Genomic DNA, 26,808 nt, shown 5'->3' on the forward strand with positions numbered 1-26,808 from the left:
AAAGAAGCAATCAAACTTTGAATTTCAATCTCTTAATCGTAAAAATAATTATTTTTTTATAATTATATTGGGTAAAATGGCACTGTGCCCAAATTAGTCCAAAAACCTAAATGGGATTATTTCTTTCTTTAAAAAATGGTTTCAAAAGGGGGAATATAAAAGCTTTCTAAAAGTAATATATAAAATGTGATCTTAAACAACAATATATATATATATATTTTGAAATATACATTTAAGAATCTAATCAAAAGCCACATAGATACACATAAATCTCTCATTTCCAATGGAATAATAACAAGGTTTAAAAAAGAAAAATAATAATAGTATTTACAATAATCTTTTCCCCCTCTTTCAAAGGTTTTGTGGGGCACTTTCTTTATGGAATTGGAATGTTTGAATTCCCAATAGCTCTTGCCACCTTGAGATTTCCACTAAAAAAAGAAAAGTAATTTTACACAACTAAGTACTTCTTTATATATATTTAACAAAAAAAAAAAAAGAAAAAAAAAGAGGTTCAATTAGTTCATTAATCCCACACATTCACATTCCAACTTCACACTCATTTATTTACCAAAGTTCTAACCCATACAGTAAAGCTCACTGATATTGTTGATCCCTTTGCCCTTGAAAAACAATATTGGGGCTGTAAGGATTAACATTTTGGCAGCCATGAAAGTTATTGCTTCTAAGAAAGATTTGGTCTTGCAGTAGTTTGGGTCGAAGTGAAGATATCCCACAAAGTGGAGCCATTTTAACTCCGACGTAAGAAGGTGGGGAGGTTTTATCATGGTTGCCCGGTTGATTAATTGAGTTATCGAAAAGATGGGTAGTCGTGATATCGTGGATGCTTGATCTTCTTTTGTCTTTTCCTCCCGTAAGTTGTCTAATGAAGTACTTCTGAGCATGACTAGCCACTTGCGTTGGAGTCCTTGTCGTGACAAAGCTACGAGAGATGTTTCGCCAATCTCCTTTACCATACTTCTTCAACCCCATCAAGAATTGCCTACCATTCAGCAAAATATATATATTCAGTTCCAAACCAACAAAAACTAATATCATAAATTCTACAAAATCTTTAATCTCTATTCTTAAGTTTGGTTTTTATAATGGTCGGTAGTTTTAAAATTCTCACTTTTCACTTTATTTATACACACATTGAACATCAAACTAAATTCGAATCTACCGAATATAGTTTGTATAGAGTTTTACGGTTTTATATCTAAACAAAGTAAATATATGACATGTTTAGTTTATCTTTTTCACATGTTTAATATTTAAAAAAAAAACGTTAATCAATCTAATCAAACCAATTTGTATTTAAACATAGTTTTTTCATTCTTATATATTATATATATATTTCATACAAAGTCAAACCATTATGGGTGAAGAATGAGTTTGAATGGGCAGAATTTGAGTTCAAATTTTTTTGAAGCAAAACTAATATTTTAAATTTAATTGTAAAAGTAGAATAAGTAAATGTAAAAGAAATATAAATATAGGTAAAAAGCACATATAAAACTTTTGTTTATTTGCTTTTCAGTTCACCTTTTTCCACACAACAATCCAAAAGTTGCTTAAAAGAAAACTACTTTTTTAGATATAGATATAGCTTTTTTCTTTTCATGATTCATATCAACATTGATAAACCTAAATCAAACTAATTTTTCATCTAAATCTTTTTGGGTAGATTGTTTCGTTGGTTTTAATTAATTCAACTAAAAAGTCAAATTAATAACTTCAATAATCATTTATGTATTGCATTTTCAATATTAAAGTAAATCCAATTTGGATTTGGTTATAATTCTATGATTAGCCAAAAATTAGAGCAATTTTTCTCACAAATTCATAAACCAAATAAATCTGTTCATTTCAAACCTGTGCTCTTCCTCAGTCCAAGGCACTCCCTTCTTCCTCTCCTGATCGGAAGGCCGACCGCAACCGCCTCTCTTCCCGGCGCCGATATACATCGGTGCAAACCCTCCGCCATCACTCGACCACTCCAACACAAAAGAGTTCCCAACGCCATACCCCGGAACCGGAACAAGCCCTGCTTCAATATCACTCACGTCCTCCACCAACTCTCTGTACTGTTTCACCACATCGCAGACGGTTTTTCCGGGAATCATGGCGGCGACTTTCACCCACCGGTCCGGCGTATCTATATCAAACAAAGCCAAAGCATTTTCGAACCGTTTGTTCTCCTCCGGCGTCCACTTGGAGCAGCCGGAATTTCGTAGGTAGGTCGCTGGAGAGAGAATCCCAATTCCTCGTTTCATCAGCCCAATTTCGAAACAGTTAAAAAATAAAACACATAGAAGTTGAAGAAAATCGGAAACCCAAAGGAAGCCAGTTGAGGAAATGCAGTGAATTTGAAGAATTCAACACAAATTAGATCCAAAGCTACACAGATCGCTAGAAGAGAAAAAAGAAGAGAGACTAAGAACTGGATTGAACCTTACATATAACAATATGAGATTTCTGAGAACGATATTAAAGAAGAAAATTAAGGAAACTGAAGATTTTTGAATATAAAAAGGAAAAGAGAAAAAGGAAAGAAAAGGAAAGGAAAATTGGTTCTTGTTTTTGTGGAGGAAGAGAAGAGGAATAACAGTGATTGGTATGGCCGGTGGGATCAAGATCTATGGGACAAGAACAAGGCATATAATGAAAAGAGATAGAGAAATAGAGAATAAAGGGTGTCGAATTTTGATTGGTGGATTTGATATTTGTAGGGACATTTGAGGTTAAAGTAGAGAAGTAGAGAAGTAGAGAAGAACAGAGAAACGCAGGGGGAGAATGGAAAAAAACAATAATAATAAAAAAAAAAATCAGAGTTTTGAAGAAGACAGATGTATGATTGGGTAGGTGGTGTAGAGAGGGTTAAAAAATTCATTACATAACTAATTCAACTTTAGTGCTGAATAAATCACTTTGAGATGGGAAACAACGAAGCACTTCCATCAAAGATCAAAAATATGATTATAGTGAGAATCATATTTAGAAATTAAATTGAAGGATTATTTCAAGGTCTCTATCATCAGAAGAAATAAATAACAGACCAAGAAGTACAACTGCTTGTGATTCTACCATTTTTTTAATTCATTCATTCATTATTTTATACCTTTCTTTATCTATATTTTTTTATTCCTAATTTATTTTCTTGACTTTTCTTAACTTTTGACACGTGTCCATCGCCTTTCTTTGGTTGTACGGACCAATCTCACCTCTTCTCACCTCCCAAACCAAATATAATATAACGTTCAGTTCAACTTTCCACCGAAATTTCTTTGTTACACAATACATACTATATCCTAAATTAAATTAACTATATATTTACTTTTAATAGTTAATGATTAACTATGTATTTCATTTTCGACAATACGACTCAACTTCAACTTGCAAAATCGCGATTATGAGATTACGAGAGATTATTGGAATAATAGAAAATTAATTAGGGAGCAATAACGGGAGGTGGAAGTCATCCTCGACCCCACTTTAAAAACATCCATACCTATAATTTTAGAAATTTTAATTTTATTCTTATATGCGTGGAAAGCATTTATACGCTACATTACCATAAAAAAAAAAAAGCAAATTTATATTATAGAGAGTGGTAAAAGAAAATAGTAATAGAAGGTGTGTTTTAAGAATGAAAAAAAATATCCCCAAAAGGAATAGGATGATTAATAATATAATTAATTGGATTACTTTCTCAAGAAGAATAAATGAAATCCAAACAATCTTAATATGTATTTATTTCCATACAGTATAGTATATATATGATATGTATATAATAAAGTATAAGAATTCTCAATTTTTTACATAATTGTGTATGAAAACAAAACTTTCAACTTGTTTATTTTTATTATTGGTTGTTGGTGTGAAGTGGATTTAACATTTTGGGAGGTCCGTCGGCGGCGGTAGAAGCGATTGGTTGGGGCCTTTGCCGTTTTCCACCAAGAACGCCATCTTCAATCCCCACGTCGTATGAATTTCCAAATGGCAATGCATAAACCACACTCCTGAAAGGTGAAATCATAATTTAGAAATTTCATTTCATTTTAATGGTTTAAGAATTTGATCAAATAATCTCAAGAGGGAATTCAATCTCTTTTTACCTGGATTGTCTGCACGAAATCTTATCGCTGTCCATCCACCGGACGGAACTCCGATTGTGTTCCTCTCTACTGGATCCACGAGATTGAATTTCGTGGGGTCGGTTTTAGGGTTGAAATTGCCGATCCCTCGTCCGACTTCGAAGAAATTGAACCCATGGAGATGGATGGGGTGATTTTCTGGGGCTATGATTCCTGTATCTTGTAGAACTAGTTCCACTGTGGAGTTGTATTGTAATTTGTAGAGTTTGGTTGCACTTATAGTCTGCAAATTTTTAGGTCCAGGTCCTGAATAGTTGAATTTGTGAGGGGGGTTTCCTGGGAAATCTGTGGTGAAAACGCCTTTAGTTTTGAAGAAATGTGCTTGTAGGAGAGCGGTGGTGGGCATTACAAAAGTTACGTTGTTGATACTGGCTACTACTCTGCTTCCATTGGCGGCCTTGCAAGTGGGACATGGGTTAATTCCTAGCCCAACGGTGAAGAAGAGATGGTGGTCGATTGTCAATGGGACATTGGCTGGGTACTTTTTGGAGTTCAAGCTTCTGAGGGAGTTTGTGAAGGCGTTGGCAATTTGGGTTGCGTTCTGGGGTGGGGGGTTGGTGCTTGTTGTGAGGGATGTGGCCAATGTGCCAGTGTAGTGCACAGTGGCAGTTGCTGTCTTGTTATCGACTGCCACTGGAGCGTCCATGAAAGGAGAGACGGCCACCATGTATTTTCCAGAGTTTTGGTTGGCGGTTAAGAGGACGTTGGTGGTCTGGCCAGGAGCAATTAGAACTGTGTCTGTTTTGAATGGTTTAACATACGTGGCGTCGACCTCTACAACTGTTAACTTGTGGCCTGCGACTTTGAAAAACAGTTCTTCATTCAGTGCAGCGTTGATTATGCGTAGTAAATAGGTTTTCCCTTTTTGAACCGGCAATGTGAAGCCCCCTAATTTCCAAAAAAAAAAAAAAAAAAAAAAAAGAAAATTAGACGACCCATTGGAACAGAATAAAGTTTGTATTGCTTCCCAAAAGGTTAGATTTCTTAATTCAATTACTTTGTGAAGGGCAATTTGATATGGATCCGGGAAGGCCGTTGATGGTGTGAGCATCAGAGACATTTGGAGCTAATCCTGACTTAAGTGCTTCGTTGATCACTGCTTCAGTGTCTGATTTCCACCACTCGGCTGTACAATGCAAATCACCATTTATTCACAAAGCAAGTTAAAATCATCACCACTTTGAAGGCGGGAAAGAATAATTAGTGAACTTTTGAGGCTCATACCAAGCACAAGAACAGTTTCTTTGTTGGGTGTAGGGAATGGATAAGGCACACCGAGCTTCGGCAAGATGACGAGACCACCGTGGACAGTGGCTCTCAGCCAAAGAATGTGAGCATGCCAGAAGAGTGTGCCTCTTTGACCAGTGATGGTGAAGTTGTACACATAGCTCTGCCCCGGCTGGATAGGACATTGTGTAATGTATGCCGGACCATCAGCCCAGCCTGTTCGGAGTTGCCTGATTCCATGCCTACCACCACGTCATGCACTCATTAGATTGTGAGTTTTGAAACACTTTAAAGTTCAAAAGAATTTGATTGTGTGCGTATTTACCAGTGAATGGAAAGATTATATTTGACATGGTTGACAACTTTGATAAGCACATTGTCGCCCTCCCTAGCGTAAACAGTTGGACCGGGGAACTGACCATTGACGGTGACAATGGGCTTGCTTGAGCAAAGTCTGGTTGCTTTTCTCAACACCACCTGCCAACGAATATAGATCAATATCACTCATTAAAATCAAACCAAACCAATAATGGATTCGGTGGTCCAAGCCATGAAAGTAATAGGTCATTCAAAAGCTCTCTTTCTAAAGAAAAGGAAAGCTAGCTACGAGACACCAAAAGAAGCCTATTATTGGAAATCCTTTGTTTTTTTTTTTTTTATTTCCTTTTAACATTTGTTTAATAAAGAAACATATACAACTAACATTTTTGCAGAGAGTTAAAGAAACTCACATTGAATTTGTAATGGCGAACTGTGGACTCTGCCAAACCAGAAAGAAGGCAGCAAAATGCCAACAAAACAAAAGCTCGAACACCCGAAGACCCCATTGGTATCTTTTCTTTCCTTTTTTGGGGTTTCTGAGTTATTTTGATGTGTGAGAAATGAAGATGATGGGTGAGAATTGATGGCCATGCAACTCATCCTTATAAAGAGAAACACCAAATGGGTTAAATGGCTGATTAAGCTCTCTGTGTTGTTGCCATGTCGTCTTTTCTTAGTTAGGTGATGAGTTAAACAAGGCTTCGTACTAAAGGATTTTCAGATGAAACCAGAATCAGATCCGCCATTTTCTTTTATATATCTTACATTTTACATAAAGTTTATGTTTTTCATTTCTTTTAATTTTATTTTTCCCTCAACCCTTCTGTGTTGGGTATGTATGTCTATGAAAAGCCATAATGGACATCTTTTAATATTTCTCCATATAATCAAAAGTTTCACCTTTAGCCTCTTTCTTGTTATCATTCATTTTCCTTTTTTTTTTCCTTTAGTTATTATGGAAGGTTCATTTCTAATATTATAGCTTCTTATTCTTTACTCGTTAATGGAAAAGCTTCATTTATAGTCTAATTGTGATTACACTTTTCTCTCAGGTATTATCTTGCTTCATACATATATATGTATGTATGCATTTTGTAAGATTACAAATTTAGAATTTAGTCTACTGGGTTCTTGAACGAAATTAAAAACATAGTTTACAAGCTTTGGAAAATTTTAAAAAATCCACGAATCTACTAGCCACATAATTGGAAGTTTAGGGTTTACTTAAATATAAATTCAAATTTATAACAAATAAGTTAAATCGTTTTAAAAAGGTAGCGATCTATTCTACATAAAATTAAAATTCTAAAGATCTATATTATATTAGATACTTCGGAGGAGGAGTAAGTTATATAAGTTCTAAATGTTTGATATCTCTATCAAAACCTGTTAAATTCAAAATTAAACATTTGAATTTCCTTTCAATTTCACAAGATTTTAGAAATGACTTCTAAGACGAATTGGTTGGGGAAAGTAAATAAGAGGATATGGTTCCAGTGGGCAAATAGGTAAGAAATGGCTTTCAAGCGTATAGAAGCACTTCTGTTTTCAAATTAATTTATAATAGAAAATTTAAAAAGAGTATATATATAAATTAAATAATAATAGAAGGTGAATCACTCAATTCTTTATATGTTGGGTTTAAAATCAGTTATTTACCAGAAGTGGTTTGGAAATTGTTCATATTTCATAATCACTCACTCACTCCCTTATCTCATTCTCCAACTCTTAACTTCAAATTTTATTTTCTAAATTGAGAGAAAAAGGGTAATGAGTTGTGGGAAAATTAAGGAGAAAATAATTTGTTTAATGTTTTGAAAAAAGGGATTTGAAGTCAATAGCTTAGAATTTGGGCTGAGTTAATTTTGAGCCTAACAATGATTATGACTTCTTTCCATCTTTTTATTTGCTTCCAAATATGATCTCCCCTTTCAGTCAGTCCAACCCCCAACAAAAAATCACTTTTCTAACCCTTTCTTTTACTCAACCATCAATCATATATATTGCTATTGTTGGGAAGATATATAATAGGTGATGTTTGACCCATAAGCTATTTGAAACTTTCAACTTTCGTATGAACAAAACTTGTCTGGGTCAAACCTTGGTGCGACCTTCATTAACATAAGAGAAAATGGAATCCTTGAATATCGAGTCATACGAAGGGTCATTATCATGTCGAGCTAAATATCTATGTTGTATGATTAAGTATTTTGACATATCTATTAGGGTAAAAGAATGGCAACCAAAGAGTCGTATAAATTGTCAAACTCTAATAACTTACGCAACTAATTAGTGTTTTGACTCTATTAAATAGTTGACAACTTACGCATCCCACGAGTGCATGTGACATGATAGTGTACTAGTATGACATCCTTTGTAGGTTAACTTAGACAAAAAGAAACGGAAGGAACATACCTAATAAGATTCACACATCAACGAAACCAAACCTACACATGGGGATGAAACCCTTCTTAATATTACTTTTCTTGAACTTGTTTAAAAAAAGTTATTATTCTCTTTTTGGAATCATATTGTTCTCTATACGATAAAAATTAGATATATACGTGATAAAATGGAGTGCAACCACTTCAAAATATCAAAGTACCAAACATACAAAAGTTGCAAATGACTTGATCAGTAGAGTAAAGACTCGGTCGTCGTCATATTCAAGTTAAATTATAATTTAAATATTAAAAAGTATATGAGAGAAAATCAAAATAATTGAATAACTAAGAGTGTTTATGACTCTATGAACCAAAAAGAAAATATTGAAATGAAAGAAGAAGAAGGAGAAGAACTTAACGTCATATCCAATATTGGAAATCTTGTGAAATTGAAATTTGTATACAAAAAGTATTGCTTTTCAGTTATAAATGTGTGGAAGATAGAGATTCGTTTTGGATTTTAAATTCATTCAGTTTTAGAAGAAACAAAAATACTTTTTTATATATAAGGAAAATATCACATCATTTTTCTAAATATGAGTATAGTTTTCCAATTTTCAAATGCCTTTTATAATTTTGTGTTCAATAATTTTTACCACCTTTCTTAAATTCTAATGATAAAATATAATTACAATTTTAATATACTCTTACAATTTTTTAACTTTTTTGTTTCTATAATTATTTTTTAGAAATATTAATCAATGCTCACTTTTTTTTTTTTTTATGATATTGACATCAATGTTTCCATAAAATGAAAATGTACACATTTTTAGTTTTTTTATTTTATATAATTTTAGACTTTAGGGATAAAAAAGAAAAAAAGAAAAAAAGAAAAAAAGAAAATTACATTTGATATAATAATAAATTTTCCTTTTCTATTCGGTAAATAAATAAAAAAAAATGGTTAAATATTTAATTTGTTTTGTTTTTTTAGGCAAAAATGGTTAAAAGTTTTGTTGTTTCTTCTTTTCCCAATGCAATGGATTGAAGAACGATGAGTCAACCCACGTTTGATTTTATAGTTTTTTGTATGTTTATAAATGATGATTGCTTGGGTGTGACGAGAAGGAAGCGGGCTGCTCTTCTATCCTAGTTTTTCTCGCTCTTTCATCTTCTTCAATCCATTTCTTCCCTGATCCCTCACTCCCCTTTTTTTTCTCCAAGGTTTTTGATTCTACACTCCAACCCTTCTTTTGTTTTTCCATTCTTTCAACTGGGGTTTCTTTCTTTCACTCTACAACCAGATTCCTCGTTCTGGGTCTTCGAAAAAATTACTTTGTTTTGATTTGATTGCTTTCTGTTTCAATTTCTTCATTGGGTTTCACTCTGTTCAAGCGTTTAATAAGATTCCATATTCTCTCTTTTGTTTTGTATTATTGTTATTTGATTGCGACACTCAAACCTAGGAGTGATTTAAAAAAAAAATTAAGTGTGTTGATTATAAAATTCATTGGTGGAAAAAGGGCAAGTTGATCCGTACCCTTTGATTATTTTAATCCAGTTGAAAACTTGTATTATTATTATTATTATATGAAGAAGAAAATCATTTGTTTCTTTGAAATCTTTGGTGCCATGAAATTACTGAGGTTTAGTTTGGATTAACAGGTCGAATTGGTTATAACGTGTCAAGAAAGAGCCTTACAATGGCAGAAGATGATATATATACAAAAGATGGTACTGTTGATGTTCATAAGAAGCCTGCTATTAAGAAAAAAACTGGAAATTGGAAGGCCTGCCGTTTCATTCTTGGTATGTTTTTCCTTTGTTCTTAACATGCAAATTTTAATTACTATATGTTGAAATTTATAAGGATGGTAATTGTAAATTTAGGGAATGAATGCTGTGAAAGATTGGCATATTATGGGATGAGTACCAATCTAGTGAACTATCTTCAAATACGTCTCAATATGGACAATGTAACTGCTTCAAATAGTGTCACTAGTTGGTCAGGAACTTGCTACCTTACACCATTGATTGGAGCTTTCTTGGCTGATGCTTACTTGGGAAGATTTTGGACAATTGCCAGTTTCTCAATAATCTATGCCTTTGTAAGCTTTTCTTGCAAAAGAGAACAATTTTTTTTTAATTAGCGGCTGCATTGCGTAATGATATTATCTTTTGATGTATGGTCTTGCAGGGCATGACGTTGTTGACAATGGCTGCTTCAATCCCGGGATTAAAGCCATCGTGTGATAGTAGTGGTTGCCATCCAAGTGGAGGGCAAACCGCTGCCACTTTCGTAGCGCTTTACTTGATTGCACTCGGAACCGGGGGAATCAAGCCCTGTGTTTCGTCTTTTGGGGCTGACCAATTCGATGAAAATGATGAGGTTGAAAGGAAGAAGAAAAGTTCCTTCTTCAATTGGTTTTACTTTTCAATCAACGTGGGTGCAATGATTGCCTCCTCAGTTTTGGTGTGGATACAAATGAATGTAGGCTGGGGGTGGGGGTTTGGAGTTCCTGCAGTAGCTATGGCTATTGCTGTAGTGTTTTTCTTTTCCGGTAGCTCGTTGTACCGTCTTCAAAAGCCTGCAGGAAGTCCTCTCACGAGAATTTTGCAAGTTATAGTTGCAGCCTGTCGGAAACACCAGGTACACGTTCCAGAAGATAAGTCTCTTCTTCATGAGACCGCAGATGACATTGAGTCGAAAATCGAAGGAAGTCGCAAGCTTGAGCACACCAACAATTTTAAGTAAGTATATTCATCAATGCAGTTACTGACATTTGAGTTTCAACTATAGATTATCTTAAAATAAAACCTCCATTTATGATTCTACTATTTCATGATCAATGCTTGGAAGAAGCTAATTAGCATCACAGTGCTAGCCTTGATTATTGTGGATAGGTTGTTATATTATCGTAATTGGTGTTGCATTACCTCTATCATTTAGGTTCCTAGACAAGGCTTCTGTAGAGACCGAAAACGATCGGATCAAGGGCTTACCAAATGAATGGAGACTCTGTACGGTAACTCAAGTTGAGGAGCTGAAGAGCATTGTCCGGTTGTTGCCTGTGTGGGCCTCTGGAATAGTATTTGCAGCAGTCTATAGCCAAATGAGCACCATGTTCGTTCTACAGGGCAATACATTGGACCAGCACATTGGCCCAAGTTTCAAAATCCCATCAGCCTCCCTTTCCATCTTCGATACTATCAGCGTGCTCTTCTGGGCTCCTGTATACGATAGACTCATAGTCCCAATTGCAAGGAAGTTCACCAACAATGAGCGTGGATTCACTCAGCTACAACGAATGGGAATAGGACTTGCCATCTCTGTTTTCTCCATGGTTACAGCAGGCGCTTTGGAAGTTGCCAGGCTCAACTATGTTAGAGTGAACAACCTATACGATGTTGAGACCATTCCGATGTCGATATTCTGGCAAGTTCCACAGTACTTTTTCATCGGTTGTGCAGAAGTTTTCACATTTATCGGACAGTTAGAGTTTTTCTATGACCAAGCACCGGACGCAATGAGAAGCATGATGGCTGCTCTGTCTCTCACAACTGTAGGATTGGGAAACTACTTAAGCACATTGCTTGTTACAATCGTGACGAAAGTGACGACGAGACATGGGAAGCTCGGATGGATTCCTAGTAACTTAAACATGGGACATCTTGACTATTTCTTCTGGCTGTTGGCCATTCTCAGCGTGGTTAATTTCTTTGTCTATCTATTAGTGGCTAAATGCTATACTTACAAAAGGGTAACAGGTCATTTGCATTAGAAAATTCATACTTTATGCTGCTTAACATTCTCAGTTCTTATCTTTTAACTACATTTTAGTTGAATAATTAAAGTGGCTGTGTTAAGGAAGTAGTAGAGCAAATAGATATTGTTCTAACAGTTGGGTGTTTTTATCTTTTTTTGGTCACAAAATTATTTAGTTGAATAGTCAAAAAGTGTGGATGGAAGAAGAAAAGTTGGACGAACTTATTATTGTTGGGTGTTTCAAAGGTGATTTGACTTTGAAGGATTTGTTGTGTAATGTGGCTTTGTTATTTGTATGGCTTTTTGGGTAATGAGCCTCCGCTTTGTCTTCCACTTGTTTTTCTGACTGTCTTTGCTTGCATGAGGGAGGCTCGTTGGGATTGTTTCTTTTTCTTCTCTTTTCTTTTTCATTGGTTGCTTTGTTGACTTTGAGGGTAAATTATTGTTTAACAGTGTTAAGGAAAAGGATTAAAGTGCTAATTAAATGTATGGTTTGATTAATGAATGTCTTTGTTTTGGCTATTGTAATATTATTATTAGGTGAATAATCATTGCTAATCTTCAAAAAGAGAAATTTTGCACTATTTTTTCTTGACAGAGATGATGGCTCATATCTCAACCTTAAATTGTTCCCACCTATTTAGCATATTAAGGATACCAACCACAAGAGTTTTTTTTTTTATTATTATTATTATTATTACTATTCTTTTTTTTTTTTTTATGATTATGTTCCAAATTTGTCCCTAAAATCTATTCTCTTTTTTGGACTAATCAACCCCAAATTCACACTTCCTTTTGACATATTTAAGATTTGATTTGTTTGTTGCCTCATCTACTAATAATATGTGAAAATGGGAGTTGAACTTTTTTTTTTGTTTTCCAATTCATGTGTATTTGATTGAAATAGGCATGGTTTATTTATTATTATTATTATTATATTTTGGAATTTTTCTTTCAAAACAAAGGTACTCACTCTACCCTACAAATTAAATTCACAATTCTAGCAACAATGCTTTTGACTTCATTTATATATCAAGATATTGATGTCACATCAGTGATATTGATAACAAGAAACAAAACCAAGAACCAATAGTTTCATCATTTTTTATTTTTCTCCTGGGCATTGCCTGTCTCATTCTAAAGTGATTTTGCTTAGCCAAAACAACAATGAAATCAAATCACAGTTACAATGAAAATGTTTGTGTAAATTAAGAAGCATTCTTCTTCATTTTTGGTTGATCCATTCTCCATTCTACTCAAATGGAAAATTAAATAAAATTATGGAACTGTTTCTTCATCCATTTCCAATAAACCCAGTAAAGAAAACACTTGAACAAAAAAAAATTGATAATAAATATATAGCATCTTTGAACTAGAAAACATGTTTTTGAATTGAATCCTTCCCTTAGCCAATATCAAAGTTTTAATACAGTCGAAGAACACTTCTAGCAATGGACTGAGCTTGACTTGGTTTCACCTTCCCTGACTCGCCTCTCCGGCTGCCCCGCAATGGTGTCAAGTAGAATCGAAGAAGTCCATTGTCGACGTTTGTCGGAGATTGTCGAGCACTTCGATTCCTCTCCAACACTGGCTGTGCCTCCTCTTTCTTCTTCTTCCCATTACCATTAGATTCTGCATTGCTTTTCCTTGAACTACTGAAAGATCCACCAATCATACTTGCACTCCTCCAACTAACACTGCTGTTACTCCTAAACATTTTGGGATTGAATCCTCCTGCTTTGACATCCCCATTCCGATCCCCACGCAGCTCTGGCCACGACTCCGAATACGACCTCTCCACGCCATTGGGTCTACTACTCTCTCTATCTTCCTCCTCATCTTTGTTTCCACCTCGCCGGTTAATCAATCCCCAGATTTTCCAACCCTTCCCCCACCCTTTGGACTTTTTCGACTCTTCTTTCCGATTTGCCGTCCCGACCACTGAGGCAGCATCCTCGAACGACCCGGAATAGTCATCTCGCAATGAATTGGAATTCGAATCTCTATCTGGAATGCCTAGCTTTGGACCATGAGAGACATCTGTGGTTGCAGGAGAAACTTTGGCGTTTGAAACAGAGGATTTCATGTCATCAATCTCAGCCACAACCGCCGCGGCAGTCTTTCTGATGGAGTTGGACCGGTCGAGGCTCTTCCGTCGACGAGAAGAAGAGTCTGAATAGTACTCCCGGGTCTGAGAAGACCCGCCGGGGATATTTTCTTCTTCATTGGTTGAATTTATGGAGTCTTCGACGGGAATTTGGGTATCGGAACGGAAAACATGGATAGGGGCATCTTCAACGACGGAAAGCATGGTGGGCATTCTTGGGAACGTTCTACTGATCAAATACCCGTCCCAGGATGCTCTAGGTTCATCGAAGGAATAACGGGGATCGTCAAAGGACATTCGGCCAGCATCGAGAGAGAATCTCGGATCAATATCGCAAGAGCGTCGGCCAAATCCATAATCAGCAATTTCCGACTGGGTTTCTCTGAAATGACGTCCGATTGGCTTCTCCACCGGCAATGTCGTAGATCCACCGCCGTTTCTCTGCTTCTTCTCCTTCTGCTTATCCCTCCATTTCTGCAGCTTCTTACTGAAGACCGAAGCAGCCGACCAAAAGCTTCCTCTTCCGGATGGCTTCTTCGTGTGTGAATCGAGATCTATATGATCCTTCATGGTTTTGAACTCCTCTTGTAGCTGCACCGATTCTGACCCTAATTCAACCTGAATTTCTTCTTCAACAATCTCCTTAACACTGTTTTCAATCACAAAATCCCCCACATTGGGCTGTCCAGAAACCCTAATATCTCCGTCAACGTCGGGTATCGGTTCAACCCAGGACGAACTGGGGTCCTCCAAATTCTTAGTCTCAACAGCAATTTCAGAAGCAGCAGGAGCAAGAAGCTTAGAAGAGGAAGAAGCGTCCTGTGAAATGAGAGAGCAGAGAGTGTTACGAAGGCGAACGTCACAAGATTTCCTCTGTGGTTCAAAAATGGCGGTAGAGAAGGCTTCGTTCTTAGAAGCAGAGAAGGATTTAGTCCGACGAAGCTCAGGAAAAAAGGAAGAGGGTCGATTAGGAGGGGGAGGTCTGAAAAGTGCTCTAAGAGCAGAGGAAGCGGTGGAATGAGGTTTCCGGGAAGAAGAAGAAGAAGAAGAAGCAGCAGAGGAAGAATCAAGAAGAGAGAGACGCTCACAGAGACACAAAGGACAGAAAGCAGTGAAATGCTCTTGTGGGTGACGTGGGCAAGTGGCGGAAGGACGGTGAGGCAACGGCGGTAAGGGAGGAGGAAGTGGTTGTCCGTCGGTGGAGGGATTCATAACAAAGAAGAAGAAACTATGAGAGAATGAAGAAGAAGAAGAAGAAGAAGAAGAAGAAGAAGGTCATGATAGAATAATGAGAAATTTAGGAGAGATGAAAGTGAAAGAAAGAGAGAGGAAAAAGGGTCATTAGATAAAGAGAGCGATAGCCATAGCCTCTCTTTCTTCCTTCTTTCTTTGCCCTCTGCAAAGAAAAAATACTCAACATTGTAGTGTTTGGTTTCAACGGACACACAAAGACGAAGAGAGAGATTTTGCAGCTCCAACTGAGTTGGCCCCACAAATTCCCTTTTTTTTTTTTATTTCATAATATAATAAATTAAAAAAATCATGATTTATTATTATTTTAAAGCTATTTAATTATTAATTAACACTTAAGTTCTTTTTCTAGGGAGAGTCGCCTGTCAAATTACTATTCTACACCCTAAACCCTTTCAATTAAATCTACACTTTTTTATTTCCTAATTTTATTATTACAAATACATTTCACAACAAAGAAATTTGGGTTTATTTTCTTTCCTATTATGACATGTGAAACATTATATTTCATTTTTAATACCCTTCTAAATTTAACCATATTATACTAAACCATTCAAACTTAAACGTTATGTAAATATTAAGACCTAAAAATAATTATAAAATGTTAAAATGAGCATAGATCAAGTAATACATAAAGAAAGTAGGAAAAAAAAAAAAGTGAGAATGTGGGGTTGTAATGTGTAAGTAAGTAATATAATTGTTGCAATCTCTCACTCTTTTCTCCCTCACATTTCGCTTTCTCTCTGAGTGCTTTGGTTCTTTTGTTTTTTTGCTTTTTCCTGTTTGAGTGATGTGTTATGTTGGGGTTTTCTTTTTGTTTTTCCCATCTCTCTTTTCTTTTGCCCAACCAAACTCATACTCACAAATTATATATATATATATATATATATTTTTCTCCATATCTCCCCATGTCTATTTCAAATTTTATTAACTTTCAATTCTATTTGTATTTATTAACTTATTAAATTTTAAGATAGGGTTTCAGATAAGTCGATAATGATATATTACACAAATAGAAGTTATGGATCAAACAACCGTTTTGTTTCGTCGAGGTTATGTTAATACCGTCAAATCAAATTGCATAGAAAAAGAATGAAATTGCTTTCTTTTTGTTTTTTCTTTTCAATTAAATGTTTTTTTATAAATGATTCTTGAAAAGAAAAGGGATCTTACTGTTGGGTTATGTGAAAAAAAAATAATGACCTTTTCATAGAAAAGAAAAAATAAATAAAAATGATGATAAAAATTTCATTATTGCTTACTTATTAATTTCACAACTACAAATCGATATTCCCCTTCAAAAAAAAAAAAAAAGAAGAAAAAGTAAAGTACAATAATATATATATAACTTTGTAAAGGAATATTATTTAAATTTACAGTATGGAGTTTTTTATTCTTCAAAATTTTATTGGAATACCATAAACCATGTGGAGCTATAAGTTAGAGTTTAGAAGATAATATCGATTGTAAGTTATTTCTTAGTGTGGAAGTAGTAGTAGTAGTAGTAATGAGTTGAAAAGTGATTAAAAGAGCAAATGAATAAGGTACATTGCATTGTATTATTGTTGGCTCCGAATCCCAAAGAACGCCAAAAAGAGAATCTAAATTCCTCAATTCCCATTCACATTAACCAATACTAAAAACCTCTATTCTAAGGTGTTAAATCAGTTCTCTTTTTTAATTTTTATTCTTCAGTTCATATCTAATTTTCCACCAAAGGTTTGATCCCTCCAAATTATGAACTACATATCTAGAAAAAACTGAATTGTAAATAGTTTGAACGTTTTTGTTAATTTAAAAAACGAGAAGAAATAATCGAGCTTACCATTCAGAGGACTACACGTGGTAAGATATGATTAGTTGGGATTTTGGGTAATGATCCGGTGAGGGGAGATCCAGGGTGGGGAAAGCATATGGTGCAAAGTGCTTTGCTGTCTTCTATATTTAACTTTAATCTCTCTCTTTCTTGATAAAAATGTTTCTTTTTCGAAGGACAAAAGGCTTGTGGGTTTGTCTTCCTCTTTATTTTATTCATTTTAATTCTTTAATTAACTCAACTTTATAATCATAAATCAAATATCTGAATTATGCTTTTGTCTTTCTTAGCCTTTTCTATACTTAATGCTTCCTCTTTTATCAAACTCTCCTTACAAAACCTTTGATTAACGCAGGATCAAAAACGGTTTGGTATACTAACAATTTGTAGAGCTACTCAACTTCAATACGCCTACTCAAATAACAATATAATATATATATAATTCATTTCACGAGTATAGTTCAATTATAAGTTTGATATGTGAAACACTAGGATTAGGATTGCATGTAACGGCTTGATTTTTAAGAACACCTAATAAATAATGGATTACATATAGTAGAGACATTCATACGTAATATTAGACTACTAATTAAAACTCAAATTGTTATCAAACAATTTTATGATTTTTTATCGCTTTTTTAAGACATGAAAGTTAATGTTTACGATAAATTCTTTATTTTTTATTGAAAAAACATTCCATATGTTAGAAAATTATTGTATGTAATACGGAAAGTCTAATGATGTATTAGCTAGATACATCTAAAGATTGAATGATCTAGCGCATATAAAATTAATATTCTCTAATTTTACAATTGAAATAGTAAAGAAAACATAAAAATTCACAATTAAGAACCCTTTTGGTCATGAAAAATGTCCAAACTTTTCATTGGTTCAATAGAGCTTACCGAGATCGTCGTCGTTTATGAAAGCATGTTTAGTGATTTGGTAACAGTTTTCATTTGTTTCTATGTTTTCTACAAAAAAAAAAAACTATAATATTTAATAATGGAGGATGTGACGTTGAATATGTAAATCGTGCCTTACTAGGACAATTATGTATATTTCTTTTTTAAATAAAACATATATTGGAATTACCCATTTTATCCAAAATGACATGTCTTTCACTATACATTATGACGTTAGGATCGATATAAACTATATATATGGATGGAGATTTTTATTTGAACATGGAGAAAAAAAAAAGGATTAAAAGGGAGAAGCTAAGGTGGGGGCAAAAATGATAATTATAAGGGGTAGTTTGCCTAGCATCTTTGGTGCAGCAACAAACATAAATGTGAGTATTGTTTTGAAAGAGATATCCATCTCTCTATGTACTCCACTTTAATGTTTTTCCCAAATCTAATGTTCCTATTTTATTCCAACTTATAAAGTCCCCACCAAAATTTTCTACATTTTTTTTCTTTCTTTCTTTTGTCTCTCCTTTTCAATCCAATCATTCTAATCTCTCTTCACACATTTCATTAATTAATTCATTCTTCTTCTTAATCAATGAATGATGGAAACGAAAGTAATTAAAATGAAGATTATGGATGAATATTTATATGTATAAATAAAAGGTGTGAAGTGGTAATTAATCAGGTAATAATAGAAAACATAAACATGCGCACCCCATTGATACCAAAAATATTGCAATCAATCAAACCCCACCATTCCCTTTTCTTTTCTTTATTTTAACTTCATTATTAATGTTACCTAATTACCTTCCTATATCATTATCTTCCATAATTATATCCCCTACCAAAATTTCCCCCAAAATATTCATTTATAATTCTCCACCTTTTTTCTTTAAGCTCCATCAGTACTCACCATCTTATAACCACCTTTTCAATTAGCTCATTTTATTTCAAATTATAGAATTTTAATCTTCTCTCTAAATACTACTCATAAGACATTGTGTTTAGAATTAGAATGAAATATTTAGTTTTGAAAAATAATGAAAATATAAAGAAATAGAGATGAATGAGTCCGTAGGGGAAGAGTAATTTAATTCGTACAGGAAATATTCTACTTTCGGTGTAGAGAATCAGGACAACGTGGCAAAACAGTAGCCTTAGGATGTTGAAAGATGAGAGTGATGATTATGGTGAGAGAAAGTCCAAGAAGGAGCAAGATGATGTGTGGGAATCCCAAGAATATGAATGTAGAATTTGGCTTTGCCATTTGCATTTACATTTAAAGTAACACAAATTGACAAAATTTTAATAAAACCCCACCATACACATTACACTTTTAATAACATCTTATCATTTTTTTTCATTCCATCACAAACCCCCCCCCTAAATTTATGTTCACGGTTACAATTATATAAGTACACTAAAATAATTTAGAATATTATAAATTTCTGATAGAGATTGTGAAACCATTGAATTAAATGAAAGGAGACGAGAAGTATTAATTATTGATGGGTATGAATTAAAGAAACATATTATGTGCATCATATACTCAATAAGGCTTTAGGGTGCAATACTTCTCAATGAATTATATTTGGGCCGAGGCCCGTTTCAATAATATTCCTATTCCCCACATTTTAAGGCCCAAAAATCTCGACCATAGGTTTATAATTTCTTGATTGCGACTCTTACTATATTCTACTTGGTGGTGTTGTCTACGTTTCTTATTAATCAATAATTGAATGCTTCATTAATCATAACCAAACACCACACCCTATCAACCAATTCCTATTTTGTTTTTATAATAATAAACACTAAACACTAAACACTAAATATTAAATAATTTTCCATTTTTCTTACATTTCAAAGCTTGAAAAATACCAAAGTCTCTTCTTTTCTTACCTAAAAAAAAATAAGAATTGTTTATATAAACTCTTTCATTTCTACTATTAAATAGGAAGAAGAAGTAAGACAAATTAAAAGGTTGATAATGTAATATAATATATGTACCGTAAAATGATTATTAAGAATTTTAATATAACATACGTTTTGAAATTATATTTTTATTTTGTGTTCTTAAATGATAGATATGATATTCAAAACGTTGTTTTAAGTTCTTAACATATTTGTTCAAAGTCTTCCATTTTGAGGTCGACCTTCAAAGTTGGAGTTCTCACTCACTCCTCTTTTTCTTTTTATGTGTAATTGACATTTCCAAATTGAAAATATTGACTTTTTAATTCATTATTTATATATATATATATGAAGTTGGAATATCACTATCATATGAAAACAAAAAATCTTTAAATTTATTTTCTACCTCATATTTTTTTAAAAAAAGAAAAAATATTTCTTTAATAATTCACAATCAATAATAACAACATAATCTATAATCTGCTTTTAAAATAATTTATTGATCTTCTTGTGGATCACTAGAACCATTCATTCTGTTGTTGTTACCATAATATAATTTAGTTCTATTCTTTAAAGTTGGCAACAAATTTGACTCTTGTTTAAAAAATTAAATGTAAACCTTTACTATTAATCAACAGCAACAAAAATAAAATTATTAATGTCTTTTTTCTTAAAATTGTTTTATGATATAAAAAATATTGTTAATAGATGTATTAAGTAGACATGAAATTGAAAGTTTAAAGACGTTTTAGATGCTTTCAAACTAGTTATAGATTCGATATAATTTGAATGTAAATGTAGTCGAGGCGTTGTCGTCAACAACCTCACCAACTACGCGAGAATTAGGGATTAGGAAATAGGATGGTGTATCCACAACTCAACTGCGGTGGTAGGTAGGCAGGCAGGCAGGCAGGCGTCGTTGCCATTTGGTAGGTGAAATTGAGACTCTTTATTTCCTTTCCCTAAAACTTTCCAACTTTAACATTAACAAAAATCCACCCAACAACATATATGTATACTTTTATTCACCCTATGCTCCAACCACACCCATACTCATCATTTAGAGTGATTTCCATACAATTTTCCACACTCCTACTTCTTAAGAACAACTTATAATTATACATTAATTAAAGTTAGAGATACAATTACTTTTTTTTTATATATATAATGATCAAATAGCCGACGTGTTTCTACATATCTTAAAAAAATAGTAAAAAGTAATATTTAGATATATTAGAAGTTGTGTCATTTTTATCTTATCGCTTTAACTATACAATGAAAAAACTATGTAATCAATATCTTAACAAAATTATGAAGTTGTGATTATCAATACATGGTAAGCACTTGCATAACCACCGATATTGACCATCGCTCTACAACTTTGTTCTTCCTCTCCCTTTGTAGAGAGAGTTCTCATATTCTCTCGTCAACTACTCAATTAGTCTCTTTATGATAATTACCAACTCCAACTTAACTCAATTATGTGCTTTCATGGCCAACCAAATGTTTCCTAAGAGAAAATACAAAAAGAATGACATGTACGTATAGTTAAAAAAAGAAACCAACGTAGTATAGTACTGTACTTTAAAATTTTCAAGTTTTTTTTCTTTCATGATTAAATTAAACACAATTTTTTTTTTCTTGCATTGCTCATTGTTAGTGGCATCTTTTCTTTATTTTTATTTCTACTTTTTCACAATACATACAATATTATTTCTTGTAGTTTTCATAGACAATAATATAAGATGTGTTCTATAGCTTTTCATGATGCATACATACAGACATTTCTTGTAGTTTTCTTCAGGAAACTTTTTGAGGTTTACAAATTATGAAGGTGATAATTTTGTTTGTCTTTTTTTCTTAGTCTTCTTCTCCTTCTCCAATATATGAATGTATTTTAATAACTAACCCCATGTGTGTAACATTTTTTTTTCAATAGGATGCTTCTAAATATATAACATAAAATGAACGACAAAATGGAGATGATAGATATTCATAAACATAACATATCTATGCAGTATTTATCGATAGACAGTAACATTTTATTGTATTCGTAAATATTTTAACAACTACGTCATTTACAATAACTGTCGTCTTCCTACAATTCACGAAAAAAAAATGTTATACAAGAACTTCTACAATTCACAAAACATCTACTAAAAGAACAATAAAACTAAAATGAACAAATAAATGACAGTTGAAAATACTACATCCTAACTAACTTGATTTTCAAGTTTTATAACTCCAAGGTTATGATTTAAGTCCAAGTGAGTTTAGCTGAGTGATAACTGACATAATCTTTCATTCTAAAGATGAGAGGTTTTATTTCTTGTCTCGGTCACTGTTGTAGATTATGATTTCAAACCATTCCGAAAGGAATTAAATATATAAGGTAGGACCCACCATGAATTTGTTTATCTCAAATCCGATCAAAATGTACTCTCATTTGTGTGTAAGATATGTATGAATCTCATTCTTATTCCTTGTTGTGTAGCAATACATTACATTCTTAATCACCCTTCTCTTATAGATATAAATTTCATACAACTTTTATATATATATACAGTCTGTTCTTTTGGCTCCATGTTTTTCACACTTAATATATCTTCTTCTATGAAATGAAAAGATTCTATTTCATTTGTCAAGCACTCAATTACAAATCATTAATCTTGTTTCTTAGCAATAAAAGTACATTCTTGATTATTATAATTACTAATAATTCTTTAATTAAAGATTGCATTGACATGGTAATTATATTGTAAGAGATCTCAAATTTATTTCTGCTTATTCTAAAACACAAAAAGTAATAGCGTTGAATATGTTTGATTTCATTCCGATTCCAACTCATCCATGAGGAATTGGGATGTGACCTTAAATCATATTTATATATAAACATTAAAATAAGTTGTCTTGTAAAGTGGAATTGTTTGGCGAAGTTGATTTCTTCAATCAAACGTCTATTTAAGCATCCGATTTCACTCATTTTTCTGCCTCTTTGTTTACTGGGTTGTATTTTACAGCTTCTCTAATGGCCGTTTCCTCTCTGCCTAAACCTTCCACCACTGCCATAAACTACCTTTCTCCCAAATACCCATCTCGTTTTTCAACCAAAAACCCCACCTTCATCAATTTTTCCACTTTCCATTCCGTATTTCAATCGAAATGGAGGAGTCAGCTGGGGTTTGATTGTGTACGAGTGGCCGGAGACAGAAGGGGGTCGGCGGTGGTTCGGTGCACGGCGGAGGGGATAGAAAGAAGCATTCCGTTTGGTCGAAGATCAATTGGATCCACTGCTGAAGACAGAGCTGCCGCTGCCGCCGGAGTTGCATTCGGCTTGCCGGAGAGGTTTAAAGTGGTTGCATTAACAGCATTCGTTATGTGTCTTTGTAATGCTGATAGAGTTGTTATGTCGGTTGCGATTGTTCCTCTTGCCGCCAAGTATGGTTGGTCTAGTTCTTTCCTCGGCATCGTTCAGGTGAAGAAAAAAAAAAAAACAAATGGAACTCTACTCGACTCTTCACCCCCCTTCATTCTTCTTCCTTATATTGTCTTATCTTGTTTTGTTATTCAATCAATCAGGGGATTTCAGAATTCACCTTGTTTATGAGAACAGCTAGCTATTTAATGATTATGAATCGTTTAATTTGCATTTATCTCTCTTTCGTCATATATAGAACCACATGCACAAACGGCAGCTGTTTTTCTTTTATGATTGTTTGATGGGTTCTCGTTGAAAATGCGTTTGGTGTTGGAATCACCGATCGATCAAAAAGTTTTGGATGGGTTATGATAAAATTTGTTTTAAAGCTGATCATGTGTTTGTGGACTTTGGGGTTGAGGAATGGGGATTTGTATTGTAAGGCTGTGATTGAGTTTGCTTTGAAGTTTGACCCAGCTGCCTTAGCCTCGCCGCCGCGTCCTTAGAATTGCAGTAATCTGTGGAAGGTTGAAGCCAGGAAGGAGGGTTCTTACCTTTTTCTTACCAACCCAAGCAATTTGGTTCACCAAGTGCTCTGGTTTGGCCCACATGATCTTTTATTTTTGCCATTTGGGCCTTCTTTCATTTCTAGGCCCAACCAGACCCCAATAATATAATGCCTATAGCTTCAAGTATAGGAAAAGGATAAAAAGTTAAAACCTTTTTTTGAGTTTGAACTTTCAAGTTGTGTTTGTGTAGCTTCTTTAGTTCTATGAACATTAGGAACATTTGGGTGCTGATTTGGTAGGGTTAAATGGTAAGGACACAAATTTGGAAGTTGATTACCCTATAAGAAATTTCTTAAAATACATGGATCATGTATCAAGTGATATATAGGTTATTAGAAGTAGGCTTACATGAATACAAACTCAAAGTTGGTGAACCGAACTTGTAATTTAGGAAGAACATTTATTTTAACTTTTGGATATTTTAGGCTGAAATTTGTAAATATTCTTTTTGTTGAAGTCATCGTTTCTATGGGGATACATATTCTCGTCGGTGGTTGGTGGAGCGTTGGTTGACAGATATGGAGGAAAACGAGTGATGGCTTGGGGAGTGGCCCTTTGGTCTCTTGCTACTCTTCTTACTCCTTTGGCGGCCAACCACTCAACAACCAGTCTCTTGGCTATTCGTGCTTTCTTTGGACTTGCTGAAGGTGTTGCTTTGCCATCCATGAGCACCCTCTTGTCAAGGTCTCACCCTATTTCACCAACCATAAAGAATGATTCTTTGTGATTAATTAGACTCACTTCAATTTACCAACTTAACTTTGAAAGTTGTTGTGTTTGATCAGGTGGTTTCCTGGCCATGAACGAGCAAGTGCAGTTGGGATGTCAATGGCTGGTTTTCATCTTGGCAATGTTATAGGATTGTTATTAACCCCCATCATGCTATCGTCCATTGGCGTCACCGGCCCCTTCTTGCTGTTCTCCTCACTTGGGCTTGTCTGGTTGACGTCTTGGATTCCGGGAGTCACGAATAACCCCAGAGATAGTCAAAATATCAGCACATCAGAGTTGAGATTAATCGAAGCTGGGAAAGTCGATTCTTCTCGTCATAATGCCACACATCTACCTCTTAGCCGCCTTCTATCCAAGTTGCCAACATGGGCTATTATATTTGCCAATATGACTAATAATTGGGCAAGTATTTACTTCCTTTGTGTTTGAATTGAGTTGCTGCTGCTGATTCATGTTCTAACTCTTGAATTTGATGGTTTATATAACAGGGGTATTTTGTTCTTCTCTCATGGATGCCAGTTTACTTCAAGACTGTAAGCAACCTAATTTATAGAGTGTTGATCTGACATGAAAAGGTTTTGAACATGAAGTTTTGTACCGAAAAGTTGTAATGAACTTCTCTACTCGTTGGGTTTATGCAGGTGTTTAATGTGAACTTGAAACAAGCAGCATGGTTTAGCGCCATTCCATGGGGAACAATGGCGGTCTCTGGCTACTTTGCGGGCACTATGTCCGATGCTCTAATTAAATCAGGGTACCCTGTAACATTAGTCCGGAAAATAATGCAGGTTTTGTTCCATTCCCATGTTGTAGTCTAATAATAACACTTAGAGTGCATGCACAACTTTTTTATTCAATCATTGAAGAAATGACATTCATTGGTGCTTAACAACAGTCAATCGGCTTCATCGGACCCGGATTAGGATTACTTTGTTTGAATTTTGCGACCACACCAACAGTTGCAGCAGTTTTGATGACAGTAGCATTGAGCTTGAGCTCATTCAGCCAAGCTGGCTTTCTTCTAAATATGCAGGTAAGTTCTCAAACAACCCTTCCTCATAAACAGCTGTTTGAAATGATTCCTTCTGATGTGTTTGTTGGTTCAAACAGGACATAGCTCCTCAACATGCAGGCTTTCTCCACGGTAAGCTTCTTGTTACTTGTCAGTAGATAAGAAATTTCATTAGTGAAGAAACATGACATAATCAAACTTGTGTTTAACTGCAGGAATCTCAAACTCAGCAGGAACATTAGCAGCAATTGTGAGCACAATTGGAACAGGGTATTTTGTAGAGTGGCTTGGTTCTTTCCAAGCATTCTTGACTGTTACAGCAATGGTTTACTTCATGGCAGCTATTTTCTGGAATCTGTTTGCTACAGGGGAGCAAGTCTTTTAGGAGCCATCAGTTCAAAATGAACCATATTTTTAGCTGCTGAAACCTGTGTGGAATGGGAAGAGGATAGATTAATGTGGATTGATCCATTTTGATATATATTTTTTCTTTTATAAGTTAGAATTAAGTTGTTTATTCTTTTTTCCTGGGGTTAATGTAGCCCATCTTTTTGTTTTTGTTTTTTTCTTTCCTTTTAATATATATAAAAAGTAAGTGTATTTTACTCACATTGTAAGTAAAAATTAATTGAATGTATATGTAAATAAAATAGTATACTCCATGAAGATTTGAAACTACTGTTATTTTTGTGACTGATCAATTGTTCATTGAATGACAGTATGTGTTACATTCTGGGGAAAAAAGTATTTTTCAAGTCGTCTTTGTTCAAACTTGGTTATATAAAACAGTTTATGAAAATAGATTTCAAGAGATCAAAATCTAATGTTTAATTTCCTAATATTTCTTAATTCATATATTGAAGTTCTATAATAGTTTAGAGAGTTATTTTTGTATGATAGGGTACGTGGAGCTTGTAGAAGTTATTGTCATATTTAATGGTATTTCATACTCCATTGAAGATGACATCCTTGTGTGGAATCTTCTAGTTGAGAATTGTAAGTATGAGAATGAGGTTTGGGCTTGTATTGATTTTATTAGAGATATTTTTTAAGTGATTTAATTTTGTGCTATCTTTAAACTAATCATCGTTATAATAGCTTCCATGCTTGTTGTTTTGAAAACTCTTCATTGTGGCTCGAAGACCATCCTATTTGGTAGATCCTACCATTCATTTTGGTTTGCTTTATATGTTTAATGTTCTTATGTTCTATTACACGAATCT

The 26,808-nt window shown here is 34.0% G+C and overlaps 5 protein-coding genes across 5 annotated transcripts; 2 read left to right on the forward strand and 3 right to left on the reverse strand.

Moving 5' to 3' along the window:
• Positions 1-260: 260 nt before the first annotated feature.
• LOC101215822 (transcription factor DIVARICATA) lies at positions 261-2,773 on the reverse strand. Its single transcript, XM_004137684.3, has 2 exons — positions 1,876-2,773; positions 261-1,003 (listed from the first exon to the last, which is right to left on the reverse strand). Exons 1-2 carry the CDS (start codon positions 2,274-2,276, stop codon positions 598-600), a joined length of 807 nt encoding a protein of 268 aa, XP_004137732.1. The 5' UTR covers positions 2,277-2,773; the 3' UTR covers positions 261-597.
• A 907-nt stretch (positions 2,774-3,680) lies between these two features.
• LOC101219947 (laccase-4) lies at positions 3,681-6,605 on the reverse strand. Its single transcript, XM_004137865.3, has 6 exons — positions 6,116-6,605; positions 5,710-5,861; positions 5,382-5,626; positions 5,155-5,283; positions 4,119-5,045; positions 3,681-4,022 (listed from the first exon to the last, which is right to left on the reverse strand). Exons 1-6 carry the CDS (start codon positions 6,209-6,211, stop codon positions 3,892-3,894), a joined length of 1,680 nt encoding a protein of 559 aa, XP_004137913.1. The 5' UTR covers positions 6,212-6,605; the 3' UTR covers positions 3,681-3,891.
• Positions 6,606-9,131: 2,526 nt separating this feature from the next.
• LOC101220183 (protein NRT1/ PTR FAMILY 8.2) lies at positions 9,132-12,360 on the forward strand. The gene is made up of 5 exons (XM_004137866.3): positions 9,132-9,313; positions 9,755-9,898; positions 9,980-10,197; positions 10,287-10,840; positions 11,040-12,360. The coding sequence occupies exons 2-5, from the start codon at positions 9,793-9,795 to the stop codon at positions 11,869-11,871; spliced, it is 1,710 nt and encodes a 569-aa protein (XP_004137914.1). The 5' UTR covers positions 9,132-9,313; positions 9,755-9,792; the 3' UTR covers positions 11,872-12,360.
• Positions 12,361-13,039: 679 nt separating this feature from the next.
• LOC101216300 (protein OCTOPUS) lies at positions 13,040-15,380 on the reverse strand. Its single transcript, XM_004137686.3, has one exon. It carries the CDS (start codon positions 15,172-15,174, stop codon positions 13,279-13,281), a length of 1,896 nt encoding a protein of 631 aa, XP_004137734.1. The 5' UTR covers positions 15,175-15,380; the 3' UTR covers positions 13,040-13,278.
• A 7,392-nt stretch (positions 15,381-22,772) lies between these two features.
• On the forward strand, positions 22,773-26,279 carry LOC101216550 (probable anion transporter 3, chloroplastic). Its single transcript, XM_004137687.3, has 8 exons — positions 22,773-23,329; positions 24,299-24,525; positions 24,627-24,975; positions 25,062-25,106; positions 25,215-25,361; positions 25,469-25,606; positions 25,684-25,717; positions 25,801-26,279. The coding sequence occupies exons 1-8, from the start codon at positions 22,883-22,885 to the stop codon at positions 25,968-25,970; spliced, it is 1,557 nt and encodes a 518-aa protein (XP_004137735.1). The 5' UTR covers positions 22,773-22,882; the 3' UTR covers positions 25,971-26,279.
• Positions 26,280-26,808: the final 529 nt, after the last annotated feature.

The sequence above is a fragment of the Cucumis sativus genome, chromosome 3 (assembly GCF_000004075.3).
Source record: "Cucumis sativus cultivar 9930 chromosome 3, Cucumber_9930_V3, whole genome shotgun sequence".
Classification (NCBI taxonomy): domain Eukaryota; kingdom Viridiplantae; phylum Streptophyta; class Magnoliopsida; order Cucurbitales; family Cucurbitaceae; genus Cucumis; species Cucumis sativus.

Excerpts from the sequence above, each read along its gene's own strand:
- LOC101216550 (XM_004137687.3), top strand. The coding sequence starts at position 22,883 with ATGGCCGTTTCCTCTCTGCCTAAACCTTCCACCACTGCCATAAACTAC. Across the intron at positions 25,362-25,468 it reads TAGTCCGGAAAATAATGCAG|TCAATCGGCTTCATCGGACC; the intron begins GTTTTGTTCCAT and ends GCTTAACAACAG. Across the intron at positions 25,718-25,800 it reads ACATGCAGGCTTTCTCCACG|GAATCTCAAACTCAGCAGGA; the intron begins GTAAGCTTCTTG and ends GTTTAACTGCAG.
- LOC101216300 (XM_004137686.3), bottom strand. The coding sequence starts at position 15,174 with ATGAATCCCTCCACCGACGGACAACCACTTCCTCCTCCCTTACCGCCG.
- LOC101220183 (XM_004137866.3), top strand. The coding sequence starts at position 9,793 with ATGGCAGAAGATGATATATATACAAAAGATGGTACTGTTGATGTTCAT. Across the intron at positions 9,899-9,979 it reads GGCCTGCCGTTTCATTCTTG|GGAATGAATGCTGTGAAAGA; the intron begins GTATGTTTTTCC and ends TTGTAAATTTAG. Across the intron at positions 10,198-10,286 it reads TCTCAATAATCTATGCCTTT|GGCATGACGTTGTTGACAAT; the intron begins GTAAGCTTTTCT and ends ATGGTCTTGCAG.
- LOC101215822 (XM_004137684.3), bottom strand. The coding sequence starts at position 2,276 with ATGAAACGAGGAATTGGGATTCTCTCTCCAGCGACCTACCTACGAAAT. Across the intron at positions 1,004-1,875 it reads TGGACTGAGGAAGAGCACAG|GCAATTCTTGATGGGGTTGA; the intron begins GTTTGAAATGAA and ends GCTGAATGGTAG.
- LOC101219947 (XM_004137865.3), bottom strand. The coding sequence starts at position 6,211 with ATGGGGTCTTCGGGTGTTCGAGCTTTTGTTTTGTTGGCATTTTGCTGC. Across the intron at positions 5,627-5,709 it reads TATAATCTTTCCATTCACTG|GCATGGAATCAGGCAACTCC; the intron begins GTAAATACGCAC and ends ACGTGGTGGTAG. Across the intron at positions 4,023-4,118 it reads ATTTCGTGCAGACAATCCAG|GAGTGTGGTTTATGCATTGC; the intron begins GTAAAAAGAGAT and ends TTCACCTTTCAG.